At 35.6% G+C, this 25,624-nt stretch overlaps 1 protein-coding gene across 6 annotated transcripts in view; it reads right to left on the minus strand.

Moving 5' to 3' along the window:
- Dip2b (disco interacting protein 2 homolog B) overlaps nt 1-25,624 on the minus strand; it is a 239,212-nt gene that overhangs the window by 93,735 nt on the left and 119,853 nt on the right. For 5 of the 6 annotated variants that reach the window (XM_078014696.1, XM_021726156.3, XM_078014694.1 and 2 more), the window contains exon 3: nt 10,252-10,380. In XM_078014696.1, the coding sequence (XP_077870822.1) occupies nt 10,252-10,380 (129 nt within the window). Of the gene's footprint in view, nt 1-6,057; nt 6,128-10,251; nt 10,381-25,624 lie in introns of those variants that run through there. The other variant, XM_040280651.2, reaches the window with a different exon arrangement.

Raw genomic sequence — 25,624 nt, forward strand, 5'->3', positions numbered from 1 at the left:
GAAGCCTCTCTCTGAAATGTAATTGTGCCCTCAGAAAAGATGATCCAATTAGATCCTTCTCTAGGGAATTTAAACTGAATCAGGAACTGAAATCCTAGGGCTGAGTCACACTGATGACAGTGCACCAAAAAGAAGAAAGGCCTTGAATTTCAAGGTGAGATTCTCCAAAGTTCTCTCACCCTTTCTAAGGATTTCTCAGTTGTTCTATTTGCTTCTATGGCCTACCCCCAGCTATTTTAGGTAGCCTGAGTTAGCATCTGTTTCTTGCAACAAAGAAAATCTACTAACAAAACTAAAAACGTCATACTATATAGAGGTACAACGTAATTTTAAAGGGCTCCACAATATTTCACTGTAGAAATGTGCCATTGTTCAAGCTTTTCCTTAATATTAAATGTTATGTTATTCCTATTTTTTTGCTACTATTCATAGCAAGAATGATTCAGTATTTTTACCTCAATACACAGTCTAATAATTTCTTTAGGACTAACAACATGAATTGCTGAGATCAAATATAAGCACTTCTTATTCTAGAAATACTTCAATATGTATTTCCTTAGAACAAACAATTTTCTAATACAACCACAGTGCATTTATTCAAATCTAGAAATCCATCATTGATACACACTATTATCTAACTCACAATCCATATTCCAATTAAGCCAACTGTCCCAATAATGTCCTACTGTTCCTTTTCTCCTGATTGAGGATCTAATACAGGATCACACATTATATTTATTTGTCCTATGTCTTTTTTTCTCCTATAATCTAGAATAGTCTCAGTTTTCTGTCTTTTATAACCTTGACATTTTGGGACAAACTGAATGTCAAATATACCTTAATTTTAATTTCTTTGATATTTCCTCATAAGTAGATTTAGGTTATGCATTTTGGCAGGGATATCATAGAAGAAATGTTTCTTTTTCAAAACATGATGTCAGGTAGCCTCTGCTCCATTACTGATGATAGTTTAAGTACTTGGTTAAAATGGTAACTGCTAGTTACATCCAGTAATTTAGTGAGCCCGTCTCAAAATAAAAATTTTTTAAAAGGGATAGGTATATAACTCAGCGGCAGAGCACTCGCCTATCTTGTGCAAAGGCCTGGGTTCAATTTCCAGTACTGCAAGACAAAACAATCAAGTCAATGGGGCACAATGGTACACAACTATAATCCCAGCTATTCTGATGGCTGATCAAAAATCCAAGGCCAGCCTGGGCAATTTAGTGAGAAAACATAAAACAAAAAACAGGAAATTTAAATTAAAGGACTGGAGATGTAGCTCAGTGGTAGAGCACTTGCTTAATATGCATAAAGCCCTGGGTTTGATTTCTAGTACTGTGATTGCTCAAACAATCAATTGATCAATTGATAGACAATTTTTTTTCATTCATTTATTCCAGGTTCATCTAGTACTTTCTAGCCCTGGAATTGAATACATTTTTCCCAAGAGTACTAGCTTCTTTTAGTGAAGAATAAATGGTATTTAGAAACTGAGAGCTTGAAAATAGGGGTACTCAGTATTCTTGGGTCATTTTTATTCTAAGCCTTTTCAGAATATAAGGGAATATAAATATAAACATGTATTTATACAAAAATCTATTTTATACATATCAATACTGAAAATAGTGAGTTCAAACTATTATTCTAATTCCAATTCAACAACACAAAATCCATTATAATTTCCCCCTGTCCATTTGTAATAGTAAGAAACCTGGTTCACAATATTCTCAATATTTTATTTTACCTGTTGACTAAACACACTGTCATTTATTTCAAAATTGGTATCTCAGGGTTGGGGGTGTGGCTCAGTGATAGAGCAAAGGTCCCGAGAGCAAGTTAGTTTTACAACTGCTTGAAGTTAGGAATCTACAATCACATTCTGATGGATTTCTGTCCCTTCCCCCAATCCCTCATACTGCAGTTTGAATCCAGGAGTGCTCTACCACTGAGTTACATTCCCAGCCCTTTTCATTTATTTTATTTTGAAACAGAAACTCAAACAACCAGGCACCATGAAGGAAAATAGACTAAACAAGTATCCTCTGAAACTGAAAAGACTGATTAAAAAAATAAGAGGGTTATTCAATGATGGAAAAAAAAGAAAGAGTAGAGACAATTGCCTCAAACAAAGGTAGTGGGTACCTATAACAATTTCAATGACAATATGGGAAAAACACAATTGGCTGGTTTAGTAGAGGTAAAAAAAAAAAATTGACCTTTGTTCACTTGAATAATTGAAAGGTGCCTCACAAATGCACGGATTAGAAAAACTCTGAGTGAATCAGACATAACTTTCTGTGTGCGGGTATAAATGCACTACCAACATAACTCTACATCATATACAACCACAGAACAGGAAGTTATACTCCATGTATGTATAATATGTCAAATACACTCTACTGTCATATATATGTAAAGAGAACAAATAAAAACTTTTTTAAAAAATAAATGCATGGATTATTCACAAATTTGTGACAAAGACAAAAAAATTAATTTTTTTTTTGTCAAGAGACATCTGTTTGACACACACAAACCAATGTCACAGAAATCATCAGGAGAACAAAGAAAGTATACATTCCCAGACCTATTACTGTCCAAAATGATACCAGATTTGATATGAGAAGCCATATTACTTTCAAAAAGGCAAGAATGATGACAATGTCAAAAAAGTCCATGCCATGTGAAACCAAAACTTATTGTCAAAATATACATAACCCTTTGGAACTTAATGGGTTAAAATGTCCATACCCAAACCAAACTACAGATTTAATGCACTCCTTTTCAAAATCCTATTTGAATTTTTTGCAGAATTAACAAAAATCCTAAAATTTTTATGAAATCTCAGTGGACTTCATATAGCAAAAATAATCTCCAGAAAGAGGAACAAACTAGGGGGGCCTTACACATCCTAATTTCAAAGCTACAATAATCATATGAGATAAGGCACATTCATGGAGGTATGACCACAGACATAAAGCTACAGTAATCAAAACAGTAATAGTACTGGCATAAAGACTGACATATACAGACCAATGGAACAGAGTCCAAAAATAAACCCTGGAATTTATGATCAAATAATCTTCAACAAGGATGTAAAGACTTCACAATGGGGAGAAGACAGTCTCTTTACTAAATGGTGACATAAAAACTACATATTCACACTCAAATGAATGAAAATGAACCCTTATCTTACACCATATACAAAAAGTAGCTCAGGATGGATTAAAGATCTACAAGTAAGACCTGAAACTAAATTAGATAAAAACATAGAAGGAAAGATTATGTTGGAATGGGCGATGATTTCTTGGATTTGGAACCAAAAGTCCAGGAACCAAAAGCAAAAAATAGACAAACTTGGTAAAACTAAAAATTTCTGCAAGGCAAAGGAAATAGTCAAGAAAGTAAAAAGGCAACCCACATGATGAAAGAAAATACTCTCAAATCATGTATCAGATAAAAAGTTAATACTTAGGATACATAAAGAATTTCTATAACTTCACAAAAATGAAACCTCAATAATCCAATTTTTTAAATGGGCAAAAATTTTGTTGTGTTTTATATCCTATATGTTCCCCAAAAGTTCATGTGTTAAAGGCCTATTCCCCAGGTAATGGTGCTGTTGGGTGGTAGGGGAACATTTAGGAGATGGGTCCTAATTAAAGAGTTAGCCTATTGGGGGAGTGCCCTTGAAGGGGCTGTTTGACCCCAGCTCCTTCCCCTCCCTGTCTGCTTCCTTGCCACAAGGTGACCGGCTTCCTCTGCCATATGCTCCCTGCCATGATGTATTACCTCACCGCAGGCTCAAAGGCAAGAGCCAAGCAATCACTCACTAAAGCCTCTGAAAGCAAAATAAATCTTTGTTCCTTATAAGTTGATTTTTCTTAGATATTTTGTCACAGCATCAGAAAGATGTATAATAGACTTGAATAGCCATTTTTTCCAAAGATGATATACAAATGGCCAATAATCATGAAAAGATACTCAGCATCACTATCAGGGAAATACAAATCAAATCCACAGGAACTATATCACCTCACACCTATTGGGCTGCTCATTATTAAAAAAAATAATAATAATTCAATAGACAAGAGAAAATGACAAATGTTAATGAGGATGTAGTGAAACTGGACTTTGTATATACTGCTGACGGGACTATAAAACAGTGCATCCTTTATGGAAAACAGTACTGGAATTCCTCAAGAAATTAAAAATAGATCTACCACAAGACCCAGCACTCCCATTTCCAGGTATATGTCCAAAGAACTGAAAATGGGATTTTGGTGAGGTAGTTGCATCCCCAAATTTACTGAAGAATTATTCATAATAACCAAGATGTAGAAGCAACCTAAATATCCATTACAGTTGAACTGTTAAAGAAAATGTGACATAAGTACAAATGAATATTATTCATTCTTACAAAGGAAATTCTCTCATATGCTACAATATGGCTGAACCTTGAGAATGTTATGCTAAGTGAACTAAGCCATAAAAAGACAAATAGTGCATGAGTCTCTTCAGTGACATATCTAAACTAATAAAACTCATAGGAACATAAAGTAGAAAGGTGGTTGTTGAAGTCTGAGGTGTGGGGGGAAAAAGGAGAGTTGCTATTTAACAGTAGTAAAGTTTGAATCATCCAAGATGAAAAACTTCTAAAGGTCTGTTGTATAGCATTGTGTTTACAGTTAACAATCCTCTACTGTACACCTAAAAAGTGTCAAGAGGCTGGAGATATAGCTCAGTGGAAGAGTAATTGCCTAGTATGTGCAAGGCAGTGGACTTGATCCACAGCTCCAAAGAGGGAGGGTTGTTAAGAGGAACTGGGTGTAGTGACACAGACTAGTATTCTCGGCTTAGGTCGGGTGGGGGCTGAGTCCACAATTTCAAGACCAGCCTGGGCAACAGAGCAAGATCCTTTACCTATCTACACACTTACTTCTTTTTCTTTCTCTCTCATATTTACATACATACACAGTCAAGAGGATAAATTTATATTGTATTTTTTACAACTGAATTTTGAGTCTCAGCTAAAATCCTTTTTATAAAACTGCATTATAGAAAAATTCACTTGATGTTTTCTTTCTTACAAGTAGATCTCTGATCCATTTGACATTCATGCATGTATACAGTGTAAGATATGGATCTACTTAATCTTTTTCTAGATGTCTTAGCATCATTTGTTAAAAAGAGTATTTTTGCCCTAGTGATTTACAATTCTATCTATGTAATATACTGAGTTCTCAGGTGTATTTTGGTCAATTTGGTCAATTTCTGAACTTCTTGCTCTATCGAATGTTCTGCCTGCCAATTTATATGGCATACCACACTGTTTGAATTACAGAGCCTTTGTAGTATATTTCAATACCTTGCAGTTATGAGTCTCCCAGAGCTTTTCTCAAGTATTTTCCTAGCTATTCTTACATTTTTTCCAAATGAATTCCAAAAGTTAGTTTTCTAGCTCCATAAATAAATTAAACTCTATGCTGAGTCAGGAAGGGGAGTGGAATTTTATTTATAAAGTACAATATATATTTTACATTGTATGCCTTCACACATTATGTTTCTTTTGCTTAAAATATCTACATAGCAAACAGCTATTCATCCTTCAGAATGGCTCAGATAATACCACTTACAGATGTTTAACATTGTGTGCCTTCCTCTACCTCCCTCTTTGATGCTGCTTCTAAACCCTGTATTGTGTAGAATATGCATTGAAAAAAGGACTCTTAAGTTTTTAATCTGTGTTTTTCCAGCATCTAAAACTGTGTTCAAATCACGGGAGGTCTACAAAAAATGCACCAAATTCATTTACCTTCTGTTGTATAAGGAATATATTAATATAGGAAGAAAAGGATCCTGTAGCACTAGTACAGGCCACTTTAGCAAATGTCACACTAGATTAGGGATCAGATTTGGACAAAGATAAAAGTCCACAACTAGGTTGATAAAGTTATCCTTGCATTTAGTTCCCAACATTAAGTCAAAGGAATCTAAACGTGAAGTAAAAGTTATTTAATACAAAAATTGATTTAAGCTGGCAGCAGTGGTGCACACCTCTAATCCCAGCAACTTCGAGGCTGAGGCAGGAAGATCAGAGGTTCAAGTCCAGCTTAGGCAACTTAGCAAGACCCTGTCTGAAAATTAAAAAAATAAAAATTGGATGAGAATGTAGCTCAGTAGTAGAGTGCCCCTGAGTTCAATCCCCAGTACTACACCACCACCACCACCACCACCACCACCACCACCACCACCACCATCATCATCATCATCATCATCATCATCATCATCATCATCATATTTAAAACTTTAAATCATTAATCCATGGCTGTCACGTTAAAAGCCTATGCTTATTATTTTTGTTTATGATTAACATATATAAATTTTATGTTTTTACCACAATAAAACTGAATATGATGCAAAAAGATCTACCAACATATGCCAAAGTGAAAAATGTTCCTAGATCCAGCACCTCCCAAAAATATCTCATCTCAATAGTTTGGTATATATTTTTCCAGGTTTTGTTGTATTTGAATACAAATGTATACAATAACATTATTAGTTTTTACAAAAATCAGACCACATACTGCATATTGTCTTGCCTTTTTTACTTAAAAAATTGTATTCTGAGTATCTTTTAATATCTGTACAAACAGGTCTACCTCAGTTTTTCTTTTAAAACAAATTTCCTATAGCGAGGGATGCAGCTCAGGGGTATAGTGCTAGCCCACCATGCATGAGACCCTGGATCTGATCTCCATTACCAACAACAAAACAAAAAACCAAGAAGAAAAATCAGCCTTCCTAGAAATTCCACTGAGTACACATATGTATAATTTGTTTAACCACTATATTATTTTAAACAATACTACAACAATATATTGTATACATATATGTTGGTATCTGTATAAAACAAATTCCTAAATGTTAAATTTCCAGGTTAAAGAATATAAATATCTAAAGTTTTAAAGATATTGCCACACTTTTGAGCTATTACTCTTGTGTGTGGGAGGGAAGGTACCAGGGATTGAACCCAAAGGCACTTAACAACTGGGCCATATCCCCAGCCCTTTTTATTTTTTATTTTGAGACAAGGTCACACTGAGTTACTCAAGTCCTTGCTCAGTTGCTGAGGCTGGCTTTGAAACTTGAGATCCTCCTACTTAAGCCTCCGGAACCACTGGGATTACAAATATACATCACCAAGTCATCCAAAAAAGCACTTTTTCAATAACAGAAAATAGCAAATCAAATGCTCACATTTGATCTAATTAAAAACAGTACATTTCCCAAAGTATTTTTACATATGATATGAAACATATGATAGCAAACTTTAAAAAGCTAGGAAATTATTCACTGATAAAGCTTTAGGAAGCCTCTGATATTCTGATAATAATTACAGAGCATGTTCTTCCACACCATAAGGATTCACAGCATCAGATCATAAAACAAATCAAACCACAACTATTTTCTGACATGATAAACCTATGTCCAAATGTTAGTGTCAGATAAGAACTGGAAGCCTCTTAGATTCATTCACCAGCATACAATCCATATTTGATAAAGAAATAACTTCCAAAGTTCAGTCCCCAGACAAAGATGACTTTAGACTTCTCTGCTAGAAGCAAGTGAAAGCTGGGTATTATTTTTCAATACAAACATTTCAGCTGAACGATATAAATATATCCTCAAAGTCCTTTTTTGTTTCCCTTTTGTTGTTTTCATTGGAATAGCTAATTTTTCAAGAGATTAACATCAAAATATTCAGAATGGTTTAAACCAAGATCAATTTCCTTTTTTTGTTTTCCTTTTGTTGTTTTCATTGGAATAGCTAATTTTTCAAGAGATTAACATCAAAATATTCAGAATGGTTTAAACCAAGATCAATTTCCATCTTAAGCATTAATTGTGTTTTCTATGCTTGAGACTATGCCATACATGGGTGCCTTGCTGTGCAGATAAAAGAGATACTGAATAGGTAACATATTGAAATATAAGGTCTCTTTTGGCTAAGCACAAAGAACAAAATCAGATGAGACCCTATCTCAAAATACAATAAAAAGGGATGGGAATATAGGTCACTGGTTGTTGAGCACTTGTCCTAGCAAGGGTGGAGCCCTGAGCTACATCCCTGGTGCCAGGGGGAAAAGAAAAGAAACAGAAACAAATCAGATGGCCTAAACACTGAATAAATATATAATTCTACAATAGTGCCTGAAACATGAAATGCTGAATGTATGCAGATTTTATTTTGATCCTTTGATATGGTATAGATGTTAACAAGCATCCACTAACTAAAAGAGCATTTTCCAGTTGCACTCTGGGGCATTATTATTATTAAACACTTCCTGTTTACCCATCACTTTTTTTCTGAAATCTTGCAAGTTTCACTAAACATATCCTATGTTCTTAACCTATGTTTGCATGTGATTTGTAAATGTAACCCTTCCCATGACCAGAATAGTAGAGAAGTGAAAGTTCAGCTACCATCAACCTCTGCAACTTATTTGTTTCAACTCTGCAGCCGCTGTTGGTTTCAGAGAGGCCAGAATTCTCCCAGACTATCAATTTCTCCAATGTGCTGAGCTTTCATTGCTGTTTAGTTGAAATTCCTGGATTGAAAAAGTGTGATTTTTTTCCCCACCAAATATTTCAGTGCTTGCATGCCCCTTTCATGTTCCCATTCACTGAGAGTATTACAACACTCTCATAACTTTCAGTATCTTCAGCCTTTTTCAACAGTTCATCTTTTTCGTTCCTTCATCACAGCCCCACCACCACCACCACCACACTTTCTGGCCTATTTCTTGCTAGTACCTCCCCACATGTGCAAAAAAAAAATGTCCTAGTGAAAAAACTCCCAAACCTGACTGTTAAATTCTCATTAGTACCCTTACACAACCTTGTCTCCACAGCCTGCTGACTAGTATATGATTCATAAACTCACTTTCTCATAATCTGAAAGAACTGGTACAAAAGAGAAAGAGGTCAGAGACCACAGATGGATTTTTGTAGGAGACAATCAAAACTCTATAGTACTAAATAGCTTTTTCTATATATGATCATCTTGGACACACAATATAATCTTTTCAGTTCCTTAATAATCCTCTTATTATGTGCTGTAACAAACAAAGAAAAAAGAAAAACCAAGGGGGAAAACACAAAGTATCTCAGAAGGCCAGAGATAATAGTTGTAAAGGCTAAAACCCTTCTAAACTGGTTAGAACATGCTGCTTCTGGACCTGGGCCCAGTCTGAAGAGGCAACACTGAGAACTTAGGAACTCAGACTTGGGTACTTGGCAACAAACAGGAGCTCCTAACACGCTTTGCTACTTTCAGTATTTCGTTCCTCTAATCCACTGTTAATAAGTACTTAATAAGTACTTTTACTTCTTCCTGTCTTTAAAATATCTACTTAACACTGGCACACAGCAGCGGTAGAGCATGCAGTTTGCAACTGGATTTGAGCAACAAGAACAATAAAAACCTGATTAGGTTACTTATCTGCTATAAAACCTAAATGACATTGAAGATTTGGTTTCTTGTAATGTTTCTTGGCCTCACCTCCTACTTCTTTCTAATCCTTACATTCTTAAATTTTGGCCATGAAGAGTTATTTTTGGGTCTACTATCTGGTGCTATTTCCTTAGCTAACTCTTGTATTGCTTGCTTGTTTGTGGTAGTGGGAATTGAACCCAGGAGTGTTCTGCCTCTGAGCTATATATCCCATGTATAAAATTTTATGTATATATGTATCTAACCTCTCATAGTACCAACCCACATGACCTAACTCTTCACTTTCTCTTCTTCTCTACCCCACCCTACCTCCCCCAGTACTGGGGATTGAACCCAGGTTACCAGTGGGTTCAGTGGATATATTACTGAGCTATATATTCCCAGCTTATTCACTAAGTTGCCCAGGCTGGCCTCACACTTGTGATTTTCTTGCCTCAGCCATCTGAACATCTAGGATTACAGTGATACACCACTATGCCTGGCTCTGGCTCTTCTTTAATTCCTAAGGGCAGAAATGGTCTTAAATGTTGCTTTATCATCACCAAATATTGAGTATCTACTACACCTGACACATAGTAGGTACTAAATAAGTGCTTGATGAATGAATTGATATAGACCTGTTAATGCCTAAAGGGAAAAAAAATAGAACAAATATTAGAAGCTCTCAGAATACACAGTTCACACTATGATCAGTAAAAACTATTGAGTTGATAATTTCTGTAGTTCCTTCTTACCTGATCGGTATCGCTCATCCCTGGCTCCTCCAGACCTAGATCGGTGGTACTTAGAGGGAGCAGAAGTTTGAGTTGCAGCTGGAGCAGGAGTCTGGTTTCTATGTTCCTTCTGTCCTGCTGAATCAGTTTCTGAAAAAGGAAGTTTGAAAGACATTTATCCAAAAACAATAACACCTAACATTTTCTTAGCACTTGAAGCATTCTCACAACACTGAGGTAGGTACTATTACCCCATCTACAGTTAAGGCTGGAGAGCTTTATATACCTAAATATGATGCAAAGACAAAGGACTCAAAATTATCAACTTAGAACTATAACCATCAAGAGGCTGATAGAGAAATAGCAGAATTATATAGTATAGAATGAAAAGGCCCTCCCAGAAACTCCAAGGTGTGATGGTGATAGGGAATTGAGGGAATGTTTATATGATCCCCTAATTTGCACAGTGATAGAAAGAAGAGTTGGAGGAACATCAGCTGCCACATCATGAGTCGCTTCAGATAAACACAATTCAAGCAAAAGGGGGGGAGGGGCTTGTCATACAAAGCTTCAAGTCAAAGTCTACCAGCCCCTTTTTCAACAGCAGTCACCACTGAATCTGTCCCTTTCTAGTGCCTGATCTGTCCCATACTCTGCCATTTAATATCTTACCATGAACCCATGGAAGGGGGACAGAAGCAGAAAAAAATTCATTAGGTTCTGATGTTACTTTTCCCCCTCAAGATGGTTAATTGCTAAGTCATTTCTTTTAAAAAAAAAATGTAGTAAGAACATTTAACATGGGAGCTGCCCTTTTAACAAAAATTTAAGTGGACAACATAGTATTGGTAACTATAGGCAAAATACTACATAACATCTTATTCATCTTGCATAAATGAAACTTTACACCTGCTGTATAGCAAGCCCTCATTCTTTTTTACCATGTCCCCTGGCAACTATCACTATACTTTCTTTCTATGAGTTTTGATTATTTAAGATATCTGATATAAGTGGAATCATACATATTTGTCCTTACATAACTATTTTATTTCACTTAGTATAACTTCCTGCAGATTCATCCATGTTGTCACATACTGCAGAATTTCTTTAAAAAAAAAAAAAGTTTTCGTTTTACTTGTAGATGGACACAATACCTTTGTATGCATGCATGTATGTACGTATGTGGTGCTGAGGATCCAACCCAATGCCCTCACACGTACCAGCAAGTGCACTACCATTGAGCTATAATCCCAGCCCAAATTTCCATTTTTCTTTCTTTATTTTTAATATTTATTTATTTTTAATATCTTTTAGCTGTTGATGGACCTTTATTTTACTTATTTATATATGGTGCTGAGAATTAAACCCAGGGCCTGGGTTCACGCATGCTAGGCAAGCGCTCTACCACTGAGCCACAACCCCAGCCCCTCCTTCTTTTTTAAGGCATATTTTAAGTTTCTTATACAGCACTTAGTTGTGACTAGCAAGGCAGTTTATACATAGCAAGTTAAGTGCCCCATAGAGCAAGATGTCATCTGTGCAGTAAGTGCTTTGTTCCAGATCCCTCCCCCACCACTGAGAATCTGCTTATGCAGCAAAAAATTAAAAAACAAAAAACACACTCAACATAATTCTGGGGAGTACAAGCTATAGCCCATGTACCCAAGAAGAGAAGAAATGAGATTCAAAATGACAACATCATGTCTTTATTTGGTGTGCAGGGCAGGGGTGTGGGGGTGGGGGGTGTTTGCTGAGAATTGAACCTAGGGGTAGTTTACCACAGAGTCACATCACCAGTCCTTTTTATTTTTAGACAGTGTCTCACTAAGTTGCTGAGGCTGGTCTTGAATTTGTGATCCTTTGGGCCTCAGCCTCCTGAGTTGCAGGGATTAGTGTTTTGTTTATCTGTTGTTTATTATGGTACCAGGGATTGAATCCAGGGGCACTCTACCACTAAAGCTACATCCCCAGCCTCTTTCACTTTTAATTTTAAGACAGTAAATATTTTAAAAAATTCTCCCCTCCCTCCCTCCTTCCCTCCCTCCCTCTCTCTCTCTCTCTCTCATTCTCACTCTCTCTTTTAAAAAAAAAAAATGGTTAGCATGTTAGAGATGCCACATGTAAGACAGTTTCAGATGAGCTCAGCCTTCTACCTGGCAAGGTATCTGATACGTGAATGATCCATCTCAGATGGCCCAGAATAGCCCATCTACTAGATGGAAAAAACTTAAGGGCCACATCTGGTAATATATGGAGCAAAACAATCATATATACGAGCCCTGCCCAAATTCCAGGCCTCCAAAACTTATTTTTTGTTTTGTTTTGTTTTGCCTTAAAGGTTAGACCTTTTTTCTTTTCTGCAATACCAGAGAATTGAGCTCAAGACTTCGTACATCCTAGGCAAGTACAATACTACTAACCCCGTCCCCAGTCCTAGATTATTTTTTATATACTGTTTTTAAGGTAGTAAGGGAAGAGTACATGTTGGGATATTCTCCACTAATGGGTTTTTAGGAATCTAGAAATGCTTGGTTGTTTTGTTGTTGTCATTGTTTATTTCTTATAGAAAAAGCAACATACTCGTGCATTCTTTTTGCACCTTGCTTTTTGCTCTTAACTACATATTCTGGAAATCATTCCATATCAATACATAAGGAGCTTCTTTACTCTCTTTTTATATTGTATGTACTCTATTTTGTGAATGTACCAAAAACTAATCAACCTATATACTATAGAAGGGCATTTAAGTTGCCCAAATGTTTTCATATTTGTAGACACAAAGGGTTAATAATAAAAATTGTGAAGGTCAATAAATACTATTTTTTTTAAAATGGTTCCTGGTTGAGATTTTCATTATAAAATATGTTAACTGAGCAAAACATGTCTTAAGACACTGAAATTTTAAATGTCTAAGGTTGTAAACTGAAGTTTTTAATCTACCTAAATTCTCTTGATAATTCATTTTACAGAAGAGCTATACTGAACTCTTAATATTTTCCATACATTTTTAAAATTTTTTAGTTTTTATTAGTCTTGAACAGGGGTCATCAAACTATAGACTACAAGCCTAATATGGCAAACTGTTTTCCTGAAGAGATTTATTGGAACATGGCCTGGCTCGTCATCAACATAGTAAATGCACATTGTAAAGGCATGCACATTGTAAAGGCAGAGTTGAGTAGCTGTGACAAACTGGCCTTTAAAGCCTAAAGGACATACCATCTGGCCTTTTACGAAAAATGTTTACTAACCCCCCTAGTCTATAATAATAAAAGCTAATATTTAAGTATTTGTTTTGTGTTACCTTTTATCATTTATTTCTCACCACAGATCTATAAAGTAAGCACCACTTTATCCTCTTTTTACAGGAAAAGGAACAGAGACATGAATTAGTTGACTTCAGGAACAAATGAACCAGATGCAAATATTAGTGTGTCTAATTCTACTGGTCTCAACCAAAATGATTATTAAAAAGGCTATAAAATAAAGCTCCCAAGACTCTTAAAAAAAGAAAGTAATCAGGATGAACAATTTAGTTTAGGAGCATCTAACTGCTTCAGGATTTAGAGACAGCAGTTAGATACATTTTAAAAAAAGGGGGGAAAGAAAACAAAAAAGAGCAAACCTACAAACACCTAACCACTTGCAATCATGCAAAAAATTCTACAAAAAATCCTTCCAAATAACATTTTCAGACACCTAAAGAAACTACTTAAAACATATTCAAAGTTGGGCACAGTGGTCTATGCCTGCAATCCAAGCTACATGGGAGGCTGAGGAAGGACAATCACAAGTTCAAGTCTGGCTTTGGCAACTTAGCAAGACCCTATCTCAAACAACAAACAAGAAATAAACCCAAACACACAAACACTCTCTTTCTCTCTCTCCAAATGACTTTAAATAGAGAACAAAAAGCTATTTTTACTTGTATGATCCAATAACACAGGAAGAAAATCAGATTAGCACACAAATTACTTCACTTACAAATATGCACAGAGAAAATGATTTGCTGTAGAACATGAAATTTTAAAATACCAGCTTGGTCATAATGAGCATACAACTAAACTACCTATCACTATTTATTTTACTAGTTAAATAAGCAGATTTTCAAGAACAGATCAAACTACTATGCTAAGAAATATGATGCTTCCAAATCAGTTAATAATCCAAAGGGTAATTTCATTTCAAAAAGGATGAACACAAAGGACTTTTTCTTTTTTTTTTTTTTTTAAGTATTCCTCTCTCTTATACTTTGCTTGGTGTTTTTCAATGTAATTAATTAGAACAGGAGAAAGATGATAATGTGGGCTAAAGAATAAAAAATATTACAAAGAAATGATAGGCAGGGGAACTCCTAGTTGATTCGAGAAGAATTAGAGAAAATGAGGTTTTCACAGATCAAATTACAAGAAAATTTAACACAAATAGTCTTCTGATGAGAACTGAGAGTCAGGTGACACTTAGCCAAGAGCTTCTACTGCTCTGATACTAAAAACGATAAAGAGTCACCTCAGACTCTTCACCAAGCAATATTAGTGAACAGCTCTGGAATGTGTGTCTCAGTTCCCTTAGAAAACTGGTTAACACATGGGAAGGACTGGGTTCGATCCTCAGCACCACATAAAAATAAATTAAAAATAATGGGCGTTGGGGAAGAAATCTGGTTATTCAAGCAGACCAGGTCTTTTTGAGGTCTAAAATCATGACAACCATTTTGTTATAGTTTGTTGGAAGTAAAAGCAAAGGTCAATTTGCAATTTTAATAAGTGGCTGACCAAATATTTTTGGTGAGTATTTCTCAGGTGCTCAAAGCACAATATCACAGCAATATGGACTTCAGAGAGAACAACAACATTGTTCACATGTGTAATACACCTAATTCAAGTTCACAAAAGACTATCTAAAGAAAGTTGTGTGAAAACAAAGTGGGGATGGAGTTGTGGCTCAGAGGTAGAGCGCTCACTTACTATGTGTGAAGCCCTGGGTTCGATCCTCAACACTACATATAAATAAAATAAAGACTTTTTAAAAATAAAATAAAAACTTATAAAGTGAATTCATAGGAACTATAATTACTAATCTTTTTGAATGTGATTAATCACTCTCTAATTCATATGACTTTTACAAATTTTTAATTTCCAGGTACTGAAGTTTATTTTAAAATATAAGATTTATAAATAGATGTCTAGGTGCACTAGAAATACTGGAAGCAAATATAACAAATAGTTATATAGTTAAATAGTTCAATGGCAGTTATTCCTAAGTGATACGGTTTAGGATGATCTGTATATATTCCATAGGCTGTACTGAGTTATACGAGTTTTCTACAATTAAAAAACGTTCTCTCTTCTGGATATAGATGTTTACTACAGAACATCAAGGAAATAACTAAGTATTAAGAAGAAATAAAATATATTGTATTTTTTAATTGAAATACATTTTTTAGTATTTATTTTTAGTTATAGGTGGATATAATATCTTCGTTTTATTTTTATGTGGTGCTGAGGATTGAATCCAGTGCCTCTCCTGAGCCCCAGCCCCAGCTCCAAAATACTCTTATTTTTAATGTTCAGAAATAAAAAAATTATAGCACTTTGTATAAAATGTTAACTAAACAGCTGATATCTAGTTAACCTCATAAAACATTCATGTTTTTCTTTTATTGAAAATATTAAAATATATTTATAGCACATCCTTTAATAAACACATGAAATAAAAAAATAATGATAAAAAATGAAAGGATACTTGCATTCATTAAATAACAAAATTTTAGTTCATCTACGTTTTTCATGACACTTGACATATTGTTATATATTAATTTAACCTCTTGGAAAATTAACACTTTTCACAATAAGAAAGCAGAGAATAACATAAGCAAAGAGAACAAACTTGAATCATTCTCTTTGTCAAAAGATAATAGATGAAGTATGAAGATCAACATAAACATAGACTACTTATGTTTCTAATCTTTGGCTCAAGAGATAATAAATAATAATGCATAATCTATTGGTGAATATGAATTCCCTATTACATTATTTCCTATGTTATAAGGAAAAGAAATAGGTTTATTTCTTTATTTATTTTTTAGTAGTTAATGGACCGTTTATTTTATCTATTTATATGAGGTGCTAAGAATCGAACCCAGTGCCTCACACATGCTAGGCAAGTGCTCTACCACTGAGCCACAACCCCAGCCTAGGTTTAATGTTTAAGGGAACAATCAGTGTAATATAATTTTGCTATTAATACAACTCAAGAAATATCCACAGAAACCTCTTAGAAAACAGTTTACCTACCATTTGCCCCACTTACAAGATTAGGCAATCCTAAATCCATATAAGGAAAAAAAATTCAAAAACTTTTTTGTCCTCACATATGCTACTTTTTCTCTACACAAAATTCAGACTAAATGTCTTTTGCAGATCATTTCTGTTATGGTTTGGATATATTTTAAGTGTGTCTTTCAAGTGCTCATATACTGGAAGTTTGGCCCCAATTATGTTGGATTTTCTTAATTTGAAGGTCAAAACCTATTAAGTTTAAAATAATATGGAGTTCTTAGCATATTAGATAAATATGAAACTCTGATCAAGATTTTCCAACCTCCTGAAATCAATTATACTTTCCCCCAAAGCAACTGGCAAATTAGTATATTTGCAGGGAGGGAGAGAAAGGTAGAAAACTATGTCCTGGATGGATTTTTAAAAAGCTGAGCAGGGCACAGTGGCACACGCCTGTAATCCCAGCGGCTCGGGAGACTGGACAGGAGGATCATGAGTTCAAAGTCGGCCTCAGCTATTTAGCAAGGCCCTAAGCAACTCAGTGAAGGAGACCTTGTCTCTAAATAAAATATAAAAAAGGGCTAGGGAGGTGGCTCAGTGGTTAAGTACCCCTGGCTTCAAAGCTGAAAGGTTTATTCACAGCTAAACTTTCTGGCAAGGACACCAGTTTATTGAGGATGAGGAAGTGTGTCTGGGGTATAAGAGGGCAGAGAGCATTATTTAACAACCTGTGTAACCTGAGTTGGACAGTCAAAATGCTGCCTGAAGGTGAACCATTCCTTGCTCAGGGTTTCACATTCAAAGCAGATTTCAGGATCTACCTGAAAAAAGTCTCAACGTTTTGAATAAAGTTTGCAGTTTCAATGTGATGGTAAGGAAAATCTGAAAGCAAAGATGGAATTAACTGTGTGTATCAACATAAGGAGACACTACATATGAAAAATATGTAGATTATGTAGACACTTTAGTCTAAATGTCAAGTAATAATACAAAATATTATGTACACAGTATAATTACAACTATGTATGTAAAACTCTTTGTATACAACTATAAGGGCTGGATGAGACATAAAAATTCCCTAAGTATTTGGAATGAGTTACTGATAAGACATTCCAAAGTTTTTTACCATTTCATTGTTTTATTTATCGAAAGAAAATTCTGTATAAAATCAAAGTAATTTTGAAAGTCATTAATACAGGTAAGTGCTGGAATGGTAGCTACCAGTCTCATAAATTAAGTCTTCTTTGTAACTTCTAAATCCTAGTGTGAACTATAATTGAGCTTCATCTTGGGGGTTCCTGATCTTCCAAACAGTCAACTGTGCAGAAAGTATCCACTAGGGGTCATCCTTATGTTTAAAGAGAGATGATGTAAGATCTGGTAACAAGTTTAAAAGAACACATATTTTAAATGCTTCTATAACACACAACCTTTCTTTTCAACAACATATACATAATTTATTCTTTGGCAGAAAGAAACAGCAGAGTCATATGTTTCTATTGTTTGAACACAGTGACAATGATAACCTGGAAAAGAAGCATTTATATTTATTAATTTAAAATTTATATTTATTAATATAAAACTACATAAAATTTCCACTCAGGAAGATAGGAGAAAGCTAACTCAGTCTATCTTTCAACTCTCCCTATAATCTAACAGAATTTTTCATCTATAGGAGAATAGTTTAAAGCTGGGCTCTGAGAACCATACTTCAACATTTTAGGAGTGAACAAAGACATGCTCACTAGTCTTGGTGCTAGTGTCCAGAGAAGAAACATATTAAACCAGTTATCACCAATTCTCCTGCATATTTTATATTGTTATATGTGCCAAGAAGGAAAAGAATAAGGCTCTCTGAGCTTACATAATGGGGAATTTTAACTTTTATGTCTGCAGAAGTCCAGTGAGAGAAAAACATTGGTAAGTTTAAGAAATACATATAGGGCTAATGCAGAGTTGGTATTACAAAATGAGGGTGGAGAAGAAAAGGTCATTTGTCATAAGCCAATGGGCATCTCCCCCCTTTGAAGGAATTTAAACAGAAAATGGCAGAATAACAATGATAATAACATTTCTATGTCTCTTTAAACTTTCTTTTGAGGGGTGATTAAGGGGCCTGGGGATTGAAGCCTAGGATGTTTTAACACTGAGTTACATCCCCAGCCCTTTTTATTTTGATTCAGAGTCTAAGTAGCTTAAGGCCTCACTAAATTGCTGAAGCTGGCCTCAAAAATGAGATCCTCCTGCCTCAGCCTCCCAAATTGCTGGGATTACAGGCATGCACCATTGTGCCCAGCTCTTTAATCTTTATTAGCACCATCTCATTTCATCTTCACAATAACACTGACAGGTATTATTAGCATGCAGAATGCCCACCACAAATTAGTTGGTTAGAGTGCGCTATAATCACCTCAATTATTCTAGAGCCCTCACTCTCATTCCTATCCTCTCCAAAAATGGTGGGTTATGGGTACCTTCAATCCCTTGAGGAGTCTTCCCTGAGAGGCTAAGGTACCTGGTAAATCACTGCAGAGAACACTTTTTGGAAGGATGGGTGATTGATTTCCCACTCAGAAAAGAGTGAGAAGAATGAGAATGCTGGTGCTTGGAGTCTAGAAAAGGACTAGCCTTTTGCCACCAGCCCAATTCCTAAGGGTGGATTCTGGGTGGAAGGGGTTTAGGAGTCCTTGGCCTGAGAAGGGGCAGGCATATGAAAAGATTTTGACCCATATGATATGAGAAAAATGGCTGTGCAGGAGACTAAAAGAACACAATACCCGGAGTTATGCTCTGTTTACCCAAGAGGGGTACCTTATGAGTCAAACAGAGTACAATCCTTCAGAATGCATGAGAGGCAGACACAGGAAGTAGGATTAGCATTGAATCAGCACTATTGGTCATACAGTAAGAACCAATTTTCAGTATCACCCTGTGGAACTGTTTCCCTTTGGGAAAAGCTAGACCCACCACCTCTGCTAGAGCACTATCTATACCCATGGGAATTGCCAGACAATTTAGAAAAACAAGACCCAAAGAGAAGATATTGGACTTCCTTCTGATAAGATATACGAGAGCACTTATATTTGCAATATACTGCACATATGGGTTCACATAATACTATCCAAATCCAGCAAATAAAAAAGCAGAATAGGAACTGGGATTTTTCTTTAAAAATTATGTTATTTCCATTATGTTGTAAGCCTCACTTGGAAAGAAACTTTTAAATCAAAATGAGGTAGAAAAAATATTTTGATTCCACTTTCCACACCCTATACACACAGAGGCACAGTGCCTACTTAATATTTATAGTTGGAAATGTTCTGTAATATTTAAAAAAAAAAAAAAACACATCCTGACTTTCTTTTTCTCTTTTATTTCCCCTCCCTCTCCCCGTCACTCTCTCTCTCTGTTGTGTGTTGCCCAGGTTGGTCTCAAACTCATGAGCTCAAATGATTCTCCTGCCTTAGCCCAAGTAGCTGGGTCTACAGGGGTGTGACACTGTGCCTGGCTATATTTCTGATTTCAATAACTGGTTTTTAAGTTTAGTCCCTTTGAATTTCTACAATGCTTTATTTAGAATTCTCTTATGGTCTTATTTTACTCTATCTTTATGACCCTCATTTGTAATAACTGCCTAATCTCTCCTGTTTATAGTATAAATACCCTGAGGTCAGAAGCTAATATTATTCATTTTGTATTTCCTATAATAACTAGCCCTTGGTCTTTTACATTGCTGACTTAATATTTTGGTTAAAACAAATAATTAAGATTTTGTCTGTCTGTTCTCTTCCACCAATGACAGTATATGGCTGGGAAGACTATTAAAGACATATCAATTTAAAGGATATGTTTAAATGGTGATCTAAACAGCCTACTTATCTGTGTATCTCTAAATTATACTAGGCTTTTAAAAAAAAAATTAAGACGGACACAATATATTTATTTTGTTTATTTTTATGTGATGCTGAGGATCAAACCCAGTGCCTCATATGGGTAAGGCAAGCACTCTACCACTGAGCTATAGCCCCAGCCTCTAAGTTATACCAGTTTTATGTAAAAATTTACAACTCTATTATCATATAACTTACATAATGACATCAAAAAAACAGAGTTATAGATTATTCTCAAGAGGTGTTACTGAGGTGCAGGGAGAGAAACTACAAGTGTTTTCCTTTGTTTCCATTTAACCTAGTCATATACATATATGTACAACCTTAAAGGTAGGACTGACCTAAGAAGAACTATGATGAAGGGAGCATGGAACAACTAGCAACTATAGTATATGTGTATATATTGGGACACTGAGCCAAAACCCCCTAGCAAAAACAAGCAGCAGGGGCTGGGGATATGGCTCAGTGGCAGAGAACTTGCCTAGCATGTGTGAGGCACTAGGTTTGATTCTCAGCACCACATATCAATAAATAAAATGAAAGTCAATTGACAACTAAAATACTTTTTTAAAAAATCAAGCAGTAGGGGCTGGGGTTGTGGCTCAGTCGTAGTGTGCTTGTCTGGCATGCACGAGGCACTGAGTTCGATTCTCAGCACCACATACAAATAAATAAAAATAAATGTCCATCAACAACTAAAAAATATTTTTAAAAAAAAAATCAAGCAGTAGTCAAACTAAGTTTGGGAAAAACCTTTACTTAGAGAATGCCATCATACAGTCATACCCAGAACAGATATGCTTTATCCGTAAAAGGGCAGTGAGGGCGGGCCTGGGGAAAAAAATACAGTGTAAACCTATTGGCCAAGTAGGAACACATAAAAATTGAGATCCTATTCTGAAGTGGAAGACAATACCTAATTAAATGCAGTGAAAGATAGCAACAGAAAATCAAAAAATGAAAGAAGAAAAACAAATACATAAAGATTGGAAATAATCTCAAATATAGTTAAGATAGAATGGAATGTCTTCACCAATGCCATCAAAAACAGAAGCTGCAGTGATATACTAAAGCAAAAAGATTGGGGGTCCTACAGGAGAAGCCACTAGAGAGTAAAGGACAATTTTAAACAGCAAAGAACTGTAAAACAGTGGAGGCAGGGTACCCACTTCTCTTCTAGAACTCAGCCAGAGGAAGATGGTCTCCCAATTTCAACACTTAAATGAGGCTGTTCAGCTTGCTGGTAAACAGCCAAAATTAAGTACTAAGATCCCTGAGATCTTTTAGGTTGACACAAATCATCTTTCTGCAACAAATCTTAAACAATTCTTACATAGAAATGTTAAAATAAAGAATTCTGATTGAACATGGAAGAATGAACACTTTGACCTATGTCCATTCCTTCTCAAATTGCCATTAGAGTGACAATGAAGGTCTACAGCAATATAAAAGAATAATGACTTCAGATGGACCCAAGAGAGATGAAGAACAGAAGCTGGTTCTTAAAAAGAATAACAACTGATAGATTTAACTCTAGAAAAAAGCAGAAAGTTGTGTAAGAAAGGAAATGTAATCATAGGAAGCCAAAGTATGAATAATATTTACACCATTATAAAAACACTGCATGCTGATGCAACAGCAAAAATATATACATAATATATTGAACATACTTCACAGACTGATTATGTGTTGTAAAATGTGAAGGAAGGGGAGAAGAGAAAGAGGGAAGGTGTGGTATTTATGTGGTCAAGGAGGGAGCGAGGCATAAGAGAAAAAGGTTCTTTCAAAGTAAGAAATGAACAAATTATGCTTCAAATAGAAAAAAAGTCAAGAAACAGTAAAAATGATTATTTAGAATACAGAGGTAACTATCAGAAGAAACAATAAAAACACTTCAAAGAAGCTGTCACTGGAAAAGTGGTGGCAGAGCACTGTTTGTTTCTATTGTTATGAATCTGTAACACTGTTTTTTTTTTTTTCTTTTTGGGGGAGGTGGGGGAGGTCCGGGGATTAAACCCAGGACCTTGTGCATGTGAGGCAAGCACTCTACCGACTGAGCTATATCCCCAGCCCTTGTATTACTATTCTAATATAATACAATTATAGATACATTAATTTCACTTAAAAATAAAAATTAAATTTTAAAAAAATCTCAGATGAAAATTAACAAATGGCAGTGTCTTTTAAGGTTTTAGTAAGTCTGAGTGATCAGACTGACTAAGGGTAAGACAAGTTACCAGGAACAACGCAGTACAAGAGATCATTTTTTGGCATGAAGAACAGTAACCACTTCTTTCACTATCCAACACTTTCATTTTCACAAATGTTTATTTTTAAAAAAACTAGAAATTCTAAATTCTCTGTTAGTTTTGCAAATATTTGTAGAACATCTATTAGATGTAAGGCACTAATGCTAGAAACTGGGGACAAGAAAAATTAAAATAATTAAACAGAATGACTTTAAAGACCTTAAAGGTCCATTATGAAAGTAAGATGCATAATAGACAATAATCTATGGGATAGCTAGAGGGAGTTTTTTTTAAATGCAACTCAGATAAGGGGGATGGGACTGCCTAAAACTTCTCCAATAGAGCAAAACCCTACCAGAGTGAGGGAGAAAGTGGTAGGTTCTGGGTAGAGGCAGCAAAGATTCACAAAGGTAGGGTCTGGTCAGCCCTATTCAATGCTGTTTCCTTGGTATCTAAACAGTACCTGGAACAAAGTCAGTGCTTAGTAAATACATGCCCTTCGGTTCTGTCAGTAACCCTGTGCCTTTAAAATAAACTCTTTTTCCATTAAAGCTGGCTGGATTTATCAGTTACTTCTATTTAAAGTTTCTGAATTTAAAGATTAGACTAAAGGATCAGCACAAGGAAGTTGCCTTCCTAATTCAAAACTTTCCATTTTTCTACAACTACAAAAGTCACCAAGAGTGATTAATTTACAGAGGAGCCATACAATTTTTCTGAAAATTCAGTTCTTCGGATGGTGCCAAAAGAAAGTTAATTTCCTGGCCCTCTCCCTGGACTTTGCTAATTGAGGCGTGTGGGAACCTTTATACTTGGCCCCAGCAGCTTCCAACTACTGAAAGACATTCTGTGAGCCATTCCTGTCAAGAGTACATGGGGCAGCATGAGCAGAAAATGGGAGGTGTGAATATGCCTCTCAAAGTGGGAGCATTCTGAAGTCTTAAATGTAATTTTAATCTTCATAACGATATATTTATCTCTTTGTGGGGGAAAGGGGGTGCTAGGGATTGAACCCAGGGGCTTTCAACCACTGAGCCACATGCCCAGCGCTTTTTTTATATTTTATTTAGAGACCAGGTCTCGATGAGTTGCTTAGAGCCTCATTAATTTGCTGAGGGTGGCTTTGAACTTGTGGTCCTTCTGTCTTAGTCTTTAGAGCCACTGGGATTACAGGCATATGCCCAGGGATACTTTCATCTCTTTAAAAGACAGCATGGAGCCAGGTGTGGTGGCGCACACCTGTAATCCTAGCAGCTCAAGAGGCTGAGGCAGGAGGATGGTGAGTTCAAAGCCAGATTCAGAAAAGGCAAAATGCTTAGTGTTGAGACCCCGTCTCTAAATAAAATACAAAATAGGATTGGGGATAGGGCTCAGTGGTCAAGCGCCCTTGAATTCAATCCCCAAAGACAGCATGATCCTTAAATGCCAAATGAAGTTTGGCTTGTTTAACTAAATTATTTTCTTTTTATTTCATTTGATTTTATATCAGACTCTAAAATAATTTTTAAATTTGCAATCCAATGCCATTAAAAAAATTGAACCAAATGTTTTCTTCAAAATCTATAAATATATATGGGGTCAATATGCTAAGGAATAATCTCCTCTTTTCCTACAGAATTTATATAATATAGATTACCCAGCCCTATAACACATTGCTTTTTGGGAAAGATACCTGTTCAAGAATAAAGATCCCCCCCCCCGCCGCCCCAAAAAGGAATATATACAAATTTAAGAGAATTTACTACTAATATTCTCACTAAAGTATGTGCTTACTAAAAAATGCATTTAGCGTTGAGCAATTCGACACACACCATCCCAACAACTCAGAAAGCTGAGCAGGAGAATCACAAATTTAAGGCCAGCCTGGGCAACTCAGCGAGAACCTATCTCAAAAATTAAATTAAGATAAAATATAATTTTATTTTTTAAATATTTATTTATTTTTTAGTTATTGGCGGACACAACATCTTTGTTTGTATGTGGGGCTGGAGAATCGAACCCGGGCCGCACGCATGCCAGGCGAGCGCGCTATTGCTTGAGTCACATCCCCAGCCCCGATAAAATATAATTTTAAAAGGGGGCAGGGTAGAGCACCTCTGGGTCTGATTCCAAGTATCCAAAAAAAAAGAATGCATTTAGAAAGGAGATTGAACTAAGAAGACAAATAAGAAGGAATAGTGCTTGTATAATTGTTTTTAAAAGAAGGAGCACCAGGGCTAGGGTTGTAGCACAGAGGCAGAGCACTCGTCTCACACGTGCAAGACCCTGGGTTTGATCCTCAGCACCACATAAAAAAAAATAAGTGAAATAAAGGTATTTGTCCAACTACAACTAAAAAATAAATATCAAAAAAAGGAGTAGCAAACAAAGAAATAATTATTAACTATCACTATCTACATAACACAATAATAATAAGTGATAATTGAAGCATATGTAAACAAAGTGATGCTAAAATATAAAATGGGAAACAGGCATGTGGCACATGCCTGTAATCCCAGCAGTTCAAGAAGCTGAGACAGGAGAATCAAAAGATGGAGGCTAGGGCTGGGGACATAGCTCAGTTAATAGACTGCTTGCCTCGCATGCACAAGGCCCTGGGTACAATCCCCAGCACCACCAAAAAAAAAAAAAAAAAGTTGGGAAGCCTGCCTCAGGAACTTAGCAAGACCTATCTTAAAATAAAAAGGACTGAGGATATAGCTCAGTGGTAAAGGGCCCCTGGGTTCAGTCCTCAGTACTACTACTACTAATAATAATAATAAAAGATGGGAAGTGATGGTGATCAACATCAAAGCATCCTAAAGTCCTTGTGTTGTTTGGGAAGAAAATAAAGATACCTGATAACTCTAGATCAAGTTTAGATTAAACAAACAAAAAGCCTTAAGATAGGCCTTGTCAAAACCTTGGGTTCAATACCTAGACTACAAATAAATAAATACAAAAGCAAAACTTGACAGAATTACAAGGGAAACTA

The sequence above is a fragment of the Ictidomys tridecemlineatus genome, chromosome 6 (genome assembly GCF_052094955.1).
Source record: "Ictidomys tridecemlineatus isolate mIctTri1 chromosome 6, mIctTri1.hap1, whole genome shotgun sequence".
In the NCBI taxonomy this organism is placed as follows: domain Eukaryota; kingdom Metazoa; phylum Chordata; class Mammalia; order Rodentia; family Sciuridae; genus Ictidomys; species Ictidomys tridecemlineatus.